Here is a 14501-nt window from a genome sequence, read left to right on the forward strand (position 1 = left end):
ATCTCCCTGTCTTAGGGGCTGTTTTTATTTTTAATTCACCTGAACTCTGACCATCTCAAAACTGTAATTGCTGACGTCAGTTACACATGGAAACTTCAAATGATTGCTCTTTCTGCTAAGTTAGTGAGTGTGATTGATCCTGATTGGACAGAATAGGATGGGTCACAGGAGCCCAGCTTTGATTCAATTGTGTTTTTGTCCAGGGAGTCACTTGGGAGAGCACTGGGCTAAAATAATCTGAAAGTGGGTAAAAAATGCTAAATGGAACAGCCAGAAGGTTTGTGTGTGAGGCATGGAAGTTGTTTCAGCTGTTCACAGGTTGTTCTTGTGATTTAAATGGTATATTTTACAAGACTGAGAATATTTGTTCTACCAAAGGCAGAGCTAAAGGGGGCTTTGACTCAAGATGCAGTTGAACAAAGGTTTGTGTTTTGTTTAGCAACCTTACTGCAGGCACAGAGGCAAGGCTTATCACATCATTTATTTTCCTCTTGACTTCATTTAATTTTGACAGGCAGCTTAAGCTCTTCTCAGGGATGCTCTTGTCTCTCAGTTTTAGTGCTGGGACATTAAATTCCAATTGTCAGGAACAGACAGAAGAGTCAGAGCCAAACCAAGGGCAGACATTTTTTCCATTCCCATTTTCTATGTGTGCTGGTGGTTAAGAAAAACAATCAATTGCCAAAGAAATTGTGAATGTGAATTAATCACAATTCATTCTCTGAAGTCCTGTCTCCTTGCTTTTCCATGGGTGGGTAAGAGCCTGAGGGGCTCCAGGGATGGTGGTCTGGTCCCTGGGTTCAGACATCATTTCTTAGTTGTGCAGAGAGGTGTGCATCTGTTGAAATTGCAAAATCTCCTGGTTTTAGCCACTAGAAAGAGAAATTACTCTTCTGTCAGCTCTTCTTTGCTGGACTTTATGTCTGCTCTGCTCTGCCTTTCTGTCTAGCACAGGTCACAGAGCCGCTGTCTCCTCGGATTTTGTTGTCTTAGTTCCTAAGCAAAGCCTCTACAGGTGATCAGCTTCTGTGGGGGAGGGAGGGAACAGAAGGGAGAGCAAAGTGCACACGGGGGAGGCAGGAACAGGAACAGCAGAGGAACAGAGGAAAGCTGTGTGCTCACAGATGGCAGAGCAAGAGGGTTCCTTGCCCTGCCTGTGCCAGCGGCACCCCCAGCGCTGAGCGAGCAAACCTCACTGCTTGTGGCCATGGCAAGGGGAATGACAAGTACTCAGGGAAAAATGCACAGTCTGTCAAGCTGAATTCACTGCTGGAGGGTTTGTGAAAATAAAATACCAAAAAAAAGTCGAAGAGAAATGAGTGCTAAAACACACCGTGGTAGGTTTTCCTTTGCTAATCTCTCCCAGCTGCATGTAGTTGAAGCTCACACTGGTGTTTTCTTTACTTTGGAGCCTGGTAGCTTGGTTCTCCCAGCTCCCCATGAAGATCAGTATTTCACACCCTCTCCTGTTGTTGGTGGCTGTTGGGGGATTTGTGCTGGGATGTGCCAAACACAAGCCCTTAGGGGCACTGCTGGGCTTTGCAGCGCCCAGGAGGGTGGGTGATCTTGGTCTCATCAGCCTGATTTGCCATCTCAGTGCAGTTTGCTAATCTGGCTTCTTCTCCCTGGCAGAATGAAGAGAAGAGGAACCTGTCCCTGGGGGGCCATGTGGGCTTCGACAGCCTCCCTGATCAGCTGGTCAGCAAGTCTGTCACACAAGGCTTCAGCTTCAACATCCTCTGTGTGGGTGAGCACTGTCCTTGCAAACAGCCACGGGGGGAGGCTGGGACCAGCATTTACTGAGTGTCCTGCTATGCCACCAGCCTTGGCAGTGACTTCAGCAAGTCAGAAATGCCAAACTCTTAAGAAACACATTGAGTCAAGCCAGGAGGATTTCTGTAATCAGTGGGTTATTGCTCATCATCTCTGCTGCAATAGCTCTGCAATGGGAAGGATCAAAGGAAGGCTGTATATAGCAAGTTAAGTGTTTCCATATGCTAGCTGGGGTGGCTGCATGAGCAGCTTTTGCTGGGTATGCTGTCTAGGTAGATACAGTCAGATGCACCATGGGTTATGTGGGAGCTGCTGTTGGTAACTTGGTTATTTCTGAGTGTGAGCCTGCACCCCAAATCTGGGCACAAGAGGTTTGTGTCTGAGCTGTGCCTAGTCAGTGCTTTCTAGGTGCCAGCATGGTCATCTCTGTGCTTAGAAAGGGAGGGGGACTATTCCTTACTGACTTTAAAATAACCTTATTGTATCCTTGGCTTTTAATTTTGGTATTGATGTAATCTAGCAGGCAATGCTGGCTGGAGTACTAGAGCCCAATTCCTTTCAGTGATGAGATGAGCATAATTTCTTTTTTGGCTGGTTCTTGTAGGGTGTATGAGGTCTGAAGTATTGTAACCTGCTAGACCAGCAGAAATACAGCAGCTATAGACTGTGCAGTGAAGGTTATTTCCTCAGATTTTGCCTCTCTTCACCCCCATGACCAGTAGGGCTGTGTGTAGTGAATAAGGAGTTTAAATGAGGAGTGAATAAGGAGTTTAAATGAGGCTCCTTCTAGGCCAAACTGGAGAATATCACTCTTGTTTCATTACCAGGAGCAGCAGTTCAAAGCCTTTCTGCTCACAAACAGCTTGTCAGCCAAATATTCTGGGACAGAAGTTTTTGTGATGCATCCCAGGTGTCCTTCAATGGCTACTAAAATTGTCCTCTGCACAGCTTCTCTAGTGCAGGCAAAGTCAGGGGTCATGGAAAGGAAAATAGTGTGCTTTGCTGTGCTGCTGTGTTTTGTGTGATGCTGGGAGGCAAGCCCCAAGTGCTCTGTGCTGTTTGCATTAAATATGGGGGGAGACCTTCAGGAAGGCAGACACTGTCTGTGTGACACCCATATGACAATTACATGTCTGTCCACGAGCCACTCGCGGTGACCTTCCACAGTGTCATTCAGTTCTCTAATTAACGTGCTTTGAAGTGGCAGATTCCCACTGCAGTGAGCTGCTGGTTTGTCCTCCCCAGGTGAGACTGGCATTGGGAAGTCCACGCTGATGAACACCCTGTTCAACACCACCTTTGAGACGGAGGAAGCCAGCCACTACGAGAGCGCCGTGCGCCTGCGCCCGCGCACCTACGACCTGCAGGAGAGCAACGTGCACCTGAAGCTCACCATCGTGGATGCAGTTGGATTTGGGGATCAGATCAATAAGGACGAAAGGCAGGTCTTGTGCCATCTGCTCGGTGTGTCTGCCTTGTGCTTAGACATCAACTGCCTGCAGTTCCCCTTGCAGCACTGCAGAAGTGTCTGTGTCTCTGGTAAAGGAGTCGCTGCCTGTAGTGGTTCTGGGGACAAAGGGTAGAGGGTGAACAGCCAGAAAGACAGGTGGCAGAAAGTCTTTCCAGCAGAGATTGCTGTCCTCCAGGAGCATGAGCTGTTAACCAGCTGTCCTCAGAGCAGGGTCAGGAATTATCTGTTCTGAACTGGTCTCATTTAACTACACAGACATCTTGTTCAAACCCCAGGTAAAGACTTTCTGGGATCCCAAGGTGTCTCCTTGGTCATGTTGCATTGCTGCAGACAGATGGCTGAGCCCTAAAATCTGGGCAAAGTTTGAGATAGGGAAGTAGTCATCTTTCTGTGCTCCACTGTCCTTAGACTTTGCAGTGCAGCCTCAAGAATCTCCAGCAACCTTTGGATTATAAGGTCTGTGTGCAAACCCCGCACTTTTCCCATTGCAAAGCTGAATTGTTTGAGTCTTATAACTTGTTTTTAGTGATATCATGGAACATCTAGGAGAATTCCTTCAGCCTTTAGACAGTCTAGATTTGTGCTGCAGTGGCTGGCTTGCTAATGGGATGGTTTTAGTTACAGGCCAATCGTAGAGTACATTGATACGCAGTTTGAAAATTATTTGCAAGAAGAGCTGAAAATCCGCCGGTCTCTGTTCAACTACCACGACACGAGGATCCACGTCTGCCTCTACTTCATCACCCCCACCGGGCACTCGCTCAAGTCCTTGGACCTGGTGACAATGAAGAAGCTGGATAGCAAGGTAGGGCCTTGGAGACTACAGTCCCTCTTCCTGGAATGCTTCTGTTGGTGCTGATTGTCCTGTGGAAAGTTTTGTTCCTTCTGTGCAAGTGCTGGACTCCTTCCTGCGTGGCAGCTGAGCCATTCTTAGGACTCTGGTAAAGCTTTGTCTGGCCTGGGGGTTGCTGAGGTCCTGTGCTTGTTTTCTCACTGACTTGCCTGAAGAATGTCAGGGAAAGCCTGTTTTCCTGTTGGTTGTGTAAATTCCAGAGTGTCCCTCTACTGTAAGAATCTCGCCCAGATTAGCTGATATTTACCAGAGCCATCAGCTGCAGCTCTGTTGGGTGTGTAGGTGAGGATGCCTTCCAGCTTCAGCAGTTAAATTGTTGAGTCCCCTTTGCTGTCCTGACCTGTCAGCAGGAGCAGAGGGGCTGAGAGCCCCCAAAACTGCAGTTGTCCTAGGCTGGTGGTCAGTGCTGAGGAGACAAGGGCTGAGAGAAGCATTGGCTGTGTGTGCTGGTGCACAGGAAGTGTGGGGGCTGTCACTGCTGGCAGTGCCAAGTGATCTGGATAGGAGATCACAGTATCTTCTTAAAGTGTAGATATGGTGAGGAATTCTCATGGTCATAGGAATCCTAAAAGGGGGTGATAAGAGGGTCTGCTGGGGTTCTTTCTTTGTGCATAAGCTGTTCTGCCTTAGGGGGCAGGATGTTATCTAACCAACTGCTTGCTTATGTTCCTGCAGCTGGGAGCAAGTTTCTGACAGTTTTGGGTGTTCCAGCTGGCTTCCAGGGAGAGCTGCAGGAGGCTTCAAAGGTCACTAGTGGCAGCAGAATCTCTTCTTCTCAATGGTTTTCTGTCTCTCAGAGTATTGTTTTAGCAGCAGGGTGGTTCCTTTGAGGTGGCAGGTGCTGTTCAGCCTGCAGAGAGACAGGCGTGGGACCCTGCAGGACCTGGGGATCCCCTGGATTGCACTGAGGGAGCACTCTCTCCTCTGACTGTTGTTCACATGCTGCTCTGTTGGACTTTGCTGCTGGGTTGAGTTCCCCTGTGCTTGCCCTGCTGCTTGCCCTTGCCACCTAGGGCTCATGGCCTGCTTTCCCTTGGCCCCAGTCCAGAGCAGGCACTGGCTCCTTTTGCAGTGGGCTGTTTGTGGCTTTGGCTGTTACACTGACTTCATCAGGAATCCGAAAACTTTCCCTTAATAAACTTTTGTCTCTTGGTACAGTGCCAGCATTACATATTCCCAGAAATATTTTTGGAAGAAAGCTTTTGCACTATTCCCCTTGGTGCTGGTAGTCCCACAAAGCCTTTCTCTCCTTTCCTTCTCATTCCCTACTTTTCACATCTCCCTGTGGTTGCCTTTAATGTGGTCCTTTGGTAGTACCAAAATAAATCCTTTGTGCTTGTGCACAGATGAAAACTTTGTGCACAGGCAGACTTTTTATATTTCCAAACTTCCACTTTAATAACCCTCTCTGGAGCCATTTTACGCCTTTGTTCTCATCTCCCTTCTTGCCACAGCATGAGAACATCCTGGATTTCATGCTGTGGTGGCCTCACACAAGTGGGCACATGGAAATGAATAAGCAAGTGGAGCCCATTGATATTTTCTAGGCATCAGGGATTTATGTTGCATTTCTGCAGCGGTGTCATCCCAGGACATGGGAGCGCTTCCCAGGCACTCCCTGAGGGGTTGTGCAGTGCTGTGCCCCTTTCCCACTACAGATGAACCATTTGTGCTGCTGTGTGGGCAGGGTGAAGGGGATGTCAGCAGAGCCCAGGCAGTTCTGCCTCTCAGTGGGAGCAGTGAGTGGTCACTGAGCAGAGGTGATGTGCACTGGCTCGTGTCTGCTGCTGTGTGAGCACACTGGTATGGTTATTAATTGTTGTGGTGCTGTGGGCCCCAGGATGAGGTGAGAGATGAGAATTTGACTCCCAAGTTCTCAGAAGGCTAATTTATTTGTGATTTTATATTATATTAAAAGAAAATAATATACTAAAACTATATTAAAGAAATAGAAAGGAGACATCAGAAGGCTAGACAAGAATGAATAATAAAAACTTGTGACAGACTCAGTGTCAGACACAGCTGGATGTGATTGGTCGTTAGTTAAAACAGTTCACATGGAACCAATCAAAGATGCACCTGTTGGTAAGCAACCAACCACATTCCAAGCAATCAGATAATTATTGTTTACATTTCTTTTCTGAGGCTTCTCAGGAAAAAAAATCCTGGCAAAGGGATTTTTCACAAAATATCACAGTGACACACCTGAACACACCTGAAATTGTTCTTGAGAGCTTTGTGTGGCCCTTGTTTTACAGTTCAAGAATGAAGCTGTGGAGATGGAGGGTACATCAGAGGCAATGCTGTGCACTGCTCTCAGCCTCTGGACTGGTTTAACAGGGAGTTTGTAGGACTGTGTGGCTCAGTTCCACCTTTGCTTTAGCCCACAAGTGACATGATGTGTGGATGTGGGGTCCTGGGCAGGCTTTTGGCTCTGTGATAATTTCAACAACCAGTCTTGCTTTTAGTGTAAAGTCTACGAAATCCCTTCTGGGTAAAACTGTTTTGTAAACAAAATCTTCCATTGTACTGTAAGACAATATCTGTTTGGCTGAGCTCATGGCCAGCTGTTATCTGGGGTATTTAGTTACAGCCAGGGAGCAGAAGCATCTTCACAAGTGGTTGTAGATAGGTGGAATTTGGCTGGCTGGCTGCTAGTGGGAAGCACATAGGGCCTGACAGGTGTAGACTTTCCACTGGGTTTAACCTGGGAAAAGGAGATAAATCATTGTGCATTTGTATCAGATGAGAAGGTGATTTATTGATTTAAAACCCAGCCCTGTCCGGGGAAATGTGCTGCAGCGTGTGCAGCCATAAGGGCCTGGAGCTCACTGCTTGTCCTGGATGGTTTTCAGTCACCATGTGCTGCTTGAGCTGTGGCTGAGTGCCTGCCCTCTGAGAAGTGACACATCCTGGGCAGGTGGGGATGCTTCAGGCAGCCTGTGCCTCAGCTCTTTGGCTTCCAAAGTAGGATTTGCCTGTTGGCTTCACTGCAGCTTTGATTCAGGAACAGGTTGGGGATAGGGAAAAATTCAGCTGTGTTTCACAGGGCAGAAGTGCCTACAGTCTTATTGCATCAGCAAAATTATTTTCTACCAAATGACAAGTTCCTGTAAGTTTTATTTTTGGAGGTGAGAAGCAACTCTGGTCAGAAAGACTTGAGAAGGAGGTGCATTTTTGTCTGTGTGCATGGGAGCTCCCTGTCCTGTCTGGAGCACAGGCTTCCTCTGGTTATAATTCCAGCTCCAGCAAAGCCCTGCAGCACATGGCCTGACAGACAAGGGGACACTGCCCCCCTGTCACACTCAGTGGGCTCACATGCCAGTAGTCAACGGCATGATTTTATTACTAGATCTTCAGATCGAGAATATTGCTCTTCCACCATAGATACATGAATGTTGCTCTAGGATTTTGCCTTCAATCCAAGATCAACATTATTTGTGTAAAAAGAGTGGAATGAATGGAATGAACCCATTCTGGACTTAGGACACACTCAAATGCCATATCCATGCCTCCCCAGTATTGATGTGGCTGTTGATTATTGGGAACACAACTTGTAAAAAACCTTTGTGTTGTGAGCTCCATGTCAGAAGGTGTTCACTGAGCTGCCTTTTCAAAATACAAGAAATCTGGTTGAGGGCACTCCAGCCAGCCTGGGTTTGTGATTTGAGTGGTGCTGAGACCACAGTGGTGACCACAGAGCAGAGCCTGTCTCCCCTGCTGCTAGAAAGCTGCTCCAGGCTCTGCACCCCTGCGTTGCTGTGAGCAGGGCTGAACTGGAATCCCTTGGAAAAAGAAGGGGAAGTTGCTTGGGCTGACTTCAAAGGAATGTGAGCCCTGAGCTGACCGTTTTTCTGTGGGAGATGGTGAATCCAAGCCTCCTCAGGTCTTAGCAGCTCAGGGATTCACCCAGCTGTGGTCATGGCCCTTTTACCTTTGCAGTGAGGACATGGACCTGCTGAGCAGGGGAGTAGCAGGCAGCCTTTTCTGTGGGAGATGTGCTCCTTGGTGAAAGAGTCCAGGTCAGTGCCTGAGAAAAAGAGGAATTTATTCTCTCAGATACATTTGCAATGAGTAAATTTAGACTATTTTCATTCAGAGTAAGTAAATGCTTTTGTGTTTAGTGAGTGCTAAACCACTAGACAGAGACAGGGAGGGGGAGCAGGGAGAACCCAAGAAGTGTGGAAAAAGCACTGACCTACAAAGAACTTGTGCTGGGAACGGAATGTCTTTTATTTTAATAATGGGCACCCACTGGAAACCAACTGGTTGCTGTGAATTTCAGCTCTGTAGGACAAAAAGCATTGGCAGGAGGGAAATGTTAGATGGCAAATCAGACTTTCCCCTTTTTTGTCTAAATTCTCGTGTGTCACTGCTGTGAATTTGGCTGCTGTTCAGACAGATGAGTTCTGCTGTTTGTTTAAGCAGCGGTTTCAGTATCACACGTGGCTTTTCTGGGCACAGCAGCATTGTCTAGCGCAGGTTCCTGTGATAGATCCAGCCTCACTGTAGCTCTCTTATGCATGAGGCTGTAATGAACCCCATCACTCCTGATGGATGTGGGATGTGGCTCTTGTTTACTTTTGATCTTGGTGGGTGCTGGGCACAGGGAGACCTCCTCACTGTGCAGCTGGTGGGTGGCTTTGAGCCCAGGTGGATGAAGTTGTGTGGGGTATAGTGACTGCTGGCTGATGTGAAACCAAAGCTGAGCAAGAACAGCATGAAAATGAAAAAGTCTGCTGTGTGGCACCCTGCCCCTTTCTCCGTATAACCCACATGGCACAGCCAAGTTGTGATCCTCACCAGGAGCTCGTGGAGTCCTTGGGGAGGGTCATCAGCTGCTGAGAAGTACCTGCTCTTTCCACTTGAGCACGGGCAGGCTTCACATCAGCTCAATGTGTGTTTCACCCTTGTGCTTGTCTTGTAAAACATCCTGTCAGCACAGCCAGGCGGATGGGTGACAGCTCGGGTGTGACAGCTACACTGTGTACAAAACACAGTGAGAGCAGGGCTTTGATTTGCTCCTTGTGTGGTTTATCTGGAGTCGTGTAGCCAAGTGAGTCCTGGAGAACTCTTCCCTCTAGTGTTCAGCGGGGCTGGGCTGCAGCTCCTGTGCAAGCAGAGCTCCAGGGTGATTTTGGGAGCTGTAGAACAGCCAGTGGGGCAGGATCTGGGTCACCCCCGGGCTCAGCTGCTCACTGGGTGTTTGTCCTTCCTTCCTTCCTTCCTGCCCTGTGCTCTAGGTGAACATCATCCCCATCATTGCCTCAGCAGACACCATCTCCAAGAGTGAGCTGCACAAGTTCAAGATCAAGATCATGAGCGAGCTGGTCAGCAATGGGGTGCAGATCTACCAGTTCCCCACGGACGACGAGGCCGTGGCTGAGATCAACTCTGTGATGAATGTGGGTAACGCTGCCTCTCCCATCCCTGCCCAAAGTCCTGACCAGTTCAATTGCTGCACAAAAACACACCTGAAGGGCAATTTCATTGGGAATGTCCAGACACTGAATCCGTGTCCTGGTTTGAAAAGAAAGTGTTTTCTGGGATGCTGGGTGCTGTTGGAAAGCCCAGCTGTGGGTCTCACAGATGGCAAAGGCTGTTGCATACAGAATTAATTAAAATGTGGCTCATGTTTAATCTGGGGGCTCTCTGGAGAAACTTAGCTCTAGAATTTATTTTATTGAATTTTTGAAAAATGCTTTCCTCAAAATTAATTCTGTCTGTTCTTAGGCTACTTTACATTTGAGGAAGAAGGAGCTTTGAATAAAATGTGACAGTTAAGATTTACGTTAGTCTTGTGACTTAAGGAGGCTGAACAGAAAAAACCCAATTTAAAGTAAAGAAGAAAAATCTTTAATCTCTATTTTGTCTTTTTTGAAATTCAGAGATCAAATTCAGACCTGACTGAAGCACATGCAAAAACGCTTTTAAGCTTCTTGTCTCCCAAATCAGAGTGCAGCTACAGCAGTAGAAACAACTGAAATGTTTCCATGTTAATTTTATAAATCAAAAGTAGCTTTTTCATCAAAATGACCGTTTTCCTGCATAGCTGTTTCTGATTAAATGCTTTGTCTTTTCTTTCACCCTTCCCCCTGCCTTTTTTTTTTTTTTAATTCAATCACCATTTGGTTTCTGGGTGGACTAGATAGATGTTTTCACTCTAATAGTTCTTTTTTGCCGAAATCATGAAAACCTTGGGGGATTCACTCTTACTTAAATAATTGCAAGCTGTGTGTATTGGGGAGAAAAACAGAAGTCATGCTTGCTTGGCTTTTTTTTTTTCCCCTTCCTTCCTCCAATGAAAATATATTTGGCCACTTCTCTATGAGTTCCACACTTCTGGCTCCATTTCCTTTAAAAGTGAAGGACTTTGTCAGCCTCACCCTCCTGAAGCACCCACTCCTCCCTTTCAGTCCCGAGGGGTTGTCCTGTTCCTCCCAGAGCCTGCTGCTGTGCAGTGGGGACATGTTGTATCCTGCCCATGTCCCTGCAGTGCCCACACACTCTGTGCTGTGCCAGGGCTGTGTGGGGATGTCCCTGCCTTTCAGCAGGGCAGGGAGTGCCCCACTCCCTGTGTGTACAGCCTGGCAGAGGGATGGAGTGCAGCACTAATGACCATGCTGTTCCTACAATATTCCCCAGCTGGTGCAGCCCAGAAGTGTTGCTGGTAAGCTCTGCTGTGGCCCCTCACCACCCTCTGTAGAATACCCCAGTTTGTTGTAGAGATTGCTCTGAGTGTCAGAAATTGGCAGGTTCAGAGAAGGGACTCAGGGAAGCAGCTGCTGTGCCTGGGTGAGGGGGAGCTAAGGGTCAGGCTGATCTCTGGGGGTTACCCCATGCACTGAGTCCCTGCCCCTGGCTCTGTTTCAGGCTCATCTGCCCTTTGCTGTGGTCGGCAGCACGGAGGAGGTGAAGGTCGGGAACAAGCTGGTGCGAGCTCGGCAGTACCCCTGGGGAGTGGTGCAAGGTGAGGGGCCGAGCCCACCCCAAACCCTCCCAGCCCTGCCCTCAGCAGCACCTCTGCATGAAGGTGCCCTGTGACAAGCCGTGCAGGGGTGTCCCCTGAGCCCTTGTGGGGTGGCCAGTCTTTCCTTTGAGTTGCCATTCCTACAGTAGGTGGGAATGTCAGCAGGACTCCCTGCATCCAGGGCTTGTGTTGTGCCCTGAGCAGGACAAGAGGCTCCTCAGGATGAGTATCTGGAGCCAGTCATGTGTGTCTTGTGTTCCCCCACCACACCTGCAGTTTGCTGACCTGTCCCTTCCCTCTGTCAGTGGAGAATGAGAGTCACTGTGACTTTGTGAAGCTGAGGGAGATGCTGATCCGGGTGAACATGGAGGACCTGCGGGAGCAGACCCACACCCGCCACTACGAGCTCTACCGCCGGTGCAAGCTGGAGGAGATGGGCTTCAAGGACACAGATCCAGACAGCCAGCCCTTCAGGTGAGTGGCCTTCACATCTAGCAGCAGTTTAGGGTGAGGGTTTGGTACTGAGAGCCCCAAAAAATGGGAGGTTTGTAGGTAAATCTACAGTGCCAGGCTGGGAAATGCCAACGCTGGGTTTGAGCTTTGCAGCTGATTTGGATGTTCCCTTCCCTGCCTGTTTTTCCAACAGCCCAGACAGGCATGCATTTCCCCATCACTAACTCAGCAGCATCCAGAGAGTCTGGATTTCATTTGCTTTCTTCTCCAGCCTCCAAGAAACATACGAGACCAAAAGGAAAGAGTTCTTGGGTGAGCTCCAGAGGAAAGAGGAAGAAATGAGACAAATGTTTGTTAACAAAGTCAAGGAGACAGAGGCAGAGCTGAAGGAGAAGGAGAGAGAGGTGGGTGTGCCAGAAATTTGCAAGGAACCCAAACTGCAGCCAGCAGGGAATCTGGGTCTGGGTAATGCATGAATCCTGGAAAGCACATTCCAGCAAAGCTCACCAGCCAAAGCACAAACACATCACTGGTTTAGGTGCCTCAGAAACTTGTCTTCCCTGTCCTGTGCCACGTGGAAATGCAGCTGCTGCCTGGGGACAGAAAGCCAGTGGCAGGACGTTTAGGTGAGCATCCCCTTGTGGCTCACTGGACAGCAGAGTAAAGGGGGGAGCTGGGCTGGGGTCCCCAGTCAGAGTGAGTCCAGTGGAGTCCCCAGTGTGAGGCCTCAGGAAGCAGCTGTGACTGGGCAGGAATGAAATGGGCCATCCTCAGAACTAGTGAGGAACAAAAGATCCCGCAATGTCCCCAGCCCCTGTGCAGAGCCAAAATCCCCTGTGCTCATCTCCAGGGTTCATGCTGCCTCTGGTTTGCTGTGTGGTGTCAGACAGAGCTGAATTTATTGTGTCTTCCCTGCTTTTGGTGGCCCTGGGTGCTGTGTTCTGCCAGCAGATTGGGCCCTGTGGTGGGATTTGTGTGGGAGGTGTGGCAGGGCTCCTGGGGCAGGGAACACAGCCAAAACCAGCTGAATGCCATGCTCAGAGGGTCTGTCTCCTGCCAGCTGCATGAGAAGTTTGAGCACTTAAAAAGGATACACCAGGAAGAGAAAAGGAAGGTGGAGGAGAAGAGGAAGGAGCTGGAGGAAGAGATGAATGCCTTCAACAGGCGGAAAGTGGCAGTGGAAACCTTGCAGTCCCAATCCTTGCAGGCTACCTCACAGCAGCCACTGAAGAAGGACAAAGACAGGAAAAAGTAAGTGTCTGAACTGGAGTCTTCCTCCTCTGCCACTGGAAAGCTGGGAGTCTGCTCACATGCTTTAATGTTTGGTCACTTGTTTAAACATCATACAGAGAAAAGGGGATTTTGGAATCCTAACTCCCATCCTTCTGATTCTTTGCTTAAAGCAGAGGAGAGATGAGCCCCTCCTGTGCCCAGGCCCTGCCCAGAGAAGCCTGGGCAGCTGGAGGTGGGAGGGATTTGTAATTTAGGGCCATTCTCTAAAGGCTGATGGGCCCATGGGGTTCACTTTTGCCTCTGTGACAGCCAAATCAGGTTGTGAAATGGGGCTCCAAGGCACAGTTCTGATTACGGGAAAATTCTTTTCCCCTAAAGGCAGAGTTCTTATCTTAGCTTGCTGCACATTAATTGACATTGCTGAAGCCAGCAGGAACAGGGATATGTAAATATTGGTGTTTCAGCCACCTGATTGTATAGTGATAGACCAGGAATGGGACAAACAGGTTTAAAAAGAAAACATGGGGGGGGAGGGGGGGGGTTATCCTGCTTCCAATTCAAGCCAGTCTCTAAGGAGCCCTGGCTAGGGAGCAAAATAGAGCACTGTCATGCAAACTGGTAATTCTGCTACTGCAGCATTTTTTGTTACTTCCCCATGCACAAAGGCGCTCAGGAGTCAGAACTGCATTCTGTCAAACCCAGAGCAGGCTGGTGGCAAACTCCCTGAGCCTCTTAATGATGGCAAGAAAACAAGACCATGAAGAGTAGCAACATCCTAGTTTGTGCTTGACAGCACAGCATTCAGTGTCTCACTGCTGATGAGATCTTGTGGTCTGTCATTCCCTGCTGCGAGCTGCAGCACCAGAGGAGCTCATTCTGTGTACTGACATCCCAGCAATTTGTTTCTTCCTGTGGAAGATAACGGGGTAGATTACTTGAGTGTTTCATTGGAATGTAAATCTGCTGGTGCTAAAACCAAAGCTCTCTCTTCTGCAGAGTGCTCAACGTGCTCTGGCTGCAGCCCACCTCACACACAGAGTCTAAATGGTTTGTAAAATTCTTTCCTGAAAATAGCGTATAGTCTGAATTAGGAGCTGAATCCCAGGGCTTTCTTGGACCCAGGACTGCTTTGGGAAGCTGAGCACAGTGGTAACCTGTGCAGGTGATGCCAGGGGCAGGCAGGGACTGTGAACATGGGCCAAGAAATGCTGCAGCTTCCCCTCTGCTCCTTCTGGCTGCAGCAGAAGAGGTTTTCCGGCACTTTGCTGGGTGTAGCCCACCTCCAGCTGTGAGTCTGGGCTCTTCCTCTTCGGGATAGCAATAGGAACGAGCTGTGATCAGGGGCAGGGCTGGGAGGCAGCTCGGTGTCATGCAGAGATCCCAGGGGCACCCACAGCCTGGGCTCTGCACTGGGGGACCCCACATGGTGCTGGGGCAGGGGGGCTCTAGCTCTGGAGCACAGCTAGAGGAGGTGCCCCATCACCAGGATGGTTTTGGATTGCTTTTTGGTTTTGTTTTTGGTGGTTTTTTTGGTTTTTTTTTTTGTTTTGTTTTGTTTTTGTTTGTTTTGTTTTGTTTTTGTTTCTTTTCAAACCTGTGAGGTAGCTTAAAATGTGGGGTTTTGGGATTTCTGCTCAAGTGAAATATTGAGGAGAGCTTGTTGAACTCTTTATCATCTCCTGGTTCAAGGCAGTGTTCTTAGTAGCTTTAATAAGTAAAAAATTTTGATGGAAAAATTGCAGAAGTTG

At 48.6% G+C, this 14501-nt stretch overlaps 1 protein-coding gene across 2 annotated transcripts in view; it reads left to right on the forward strand.

Moving 5' to 3' along the window:
• The first annotated feature begins 1637 nt into the window (after window positions 1-1637).
• The window catches only part of SEPTIN8 (septin 8), a 15915-nt gene continuing 3051 nt past the window's right edge, over window positions 1638-14501 (forward strand). Inside the window, exons 1-8 of one of the 2 annotated variants that reach the window (XM_031055160.1) lie at window positions 1638-1747; window positions 3019-3214; window positions 3863-4049; window positions 9341-9502; window positions 10971-11067; window positions 11373-11541; window positions 11792-11924; window positions 12581-12771. In XM_031055160.1, the coding sequence (XP_030911020.1) occupies window positions 3048-3214; window positions 3863-4049; window positions 9341-9502; window positions 10971-11067; window positions 11373-11541; window positions 11792-11924; window positions 12581-12771 (1106 nt within the window). In that variant the 5' untranslated portion in view covers window positions 1638-1747; window positions 3019-3047. Of the gene's footprint in view, window positions 1748-3018; window positions 3215-3862; window positions 4050-9340; window positions 9503-10970; window positions 11068-11372; window positions 11542-11791; window positions 11925-12580; window positions 12776-14501 lie in introns of those variants that run through there. The other variant, XM_031055161.1, reaches the window with a different exon arrangement.

Source organism: Geospiza fortis, unplaced genomic scaffold (genome assembly GCF_000277835.1).
Source record: "Geospiza fortis unplaced genomic scaffold, GeoFor_1.0 scaffold55, whole genome shotgun sequence".
Classification (NCBI taxonomy): domain Eukaryota; kingdom Metazoa; phylum Chordata; class Aves; order Passeriformes; family Thraupidae; genus Geospiza; species Geospiza fortis.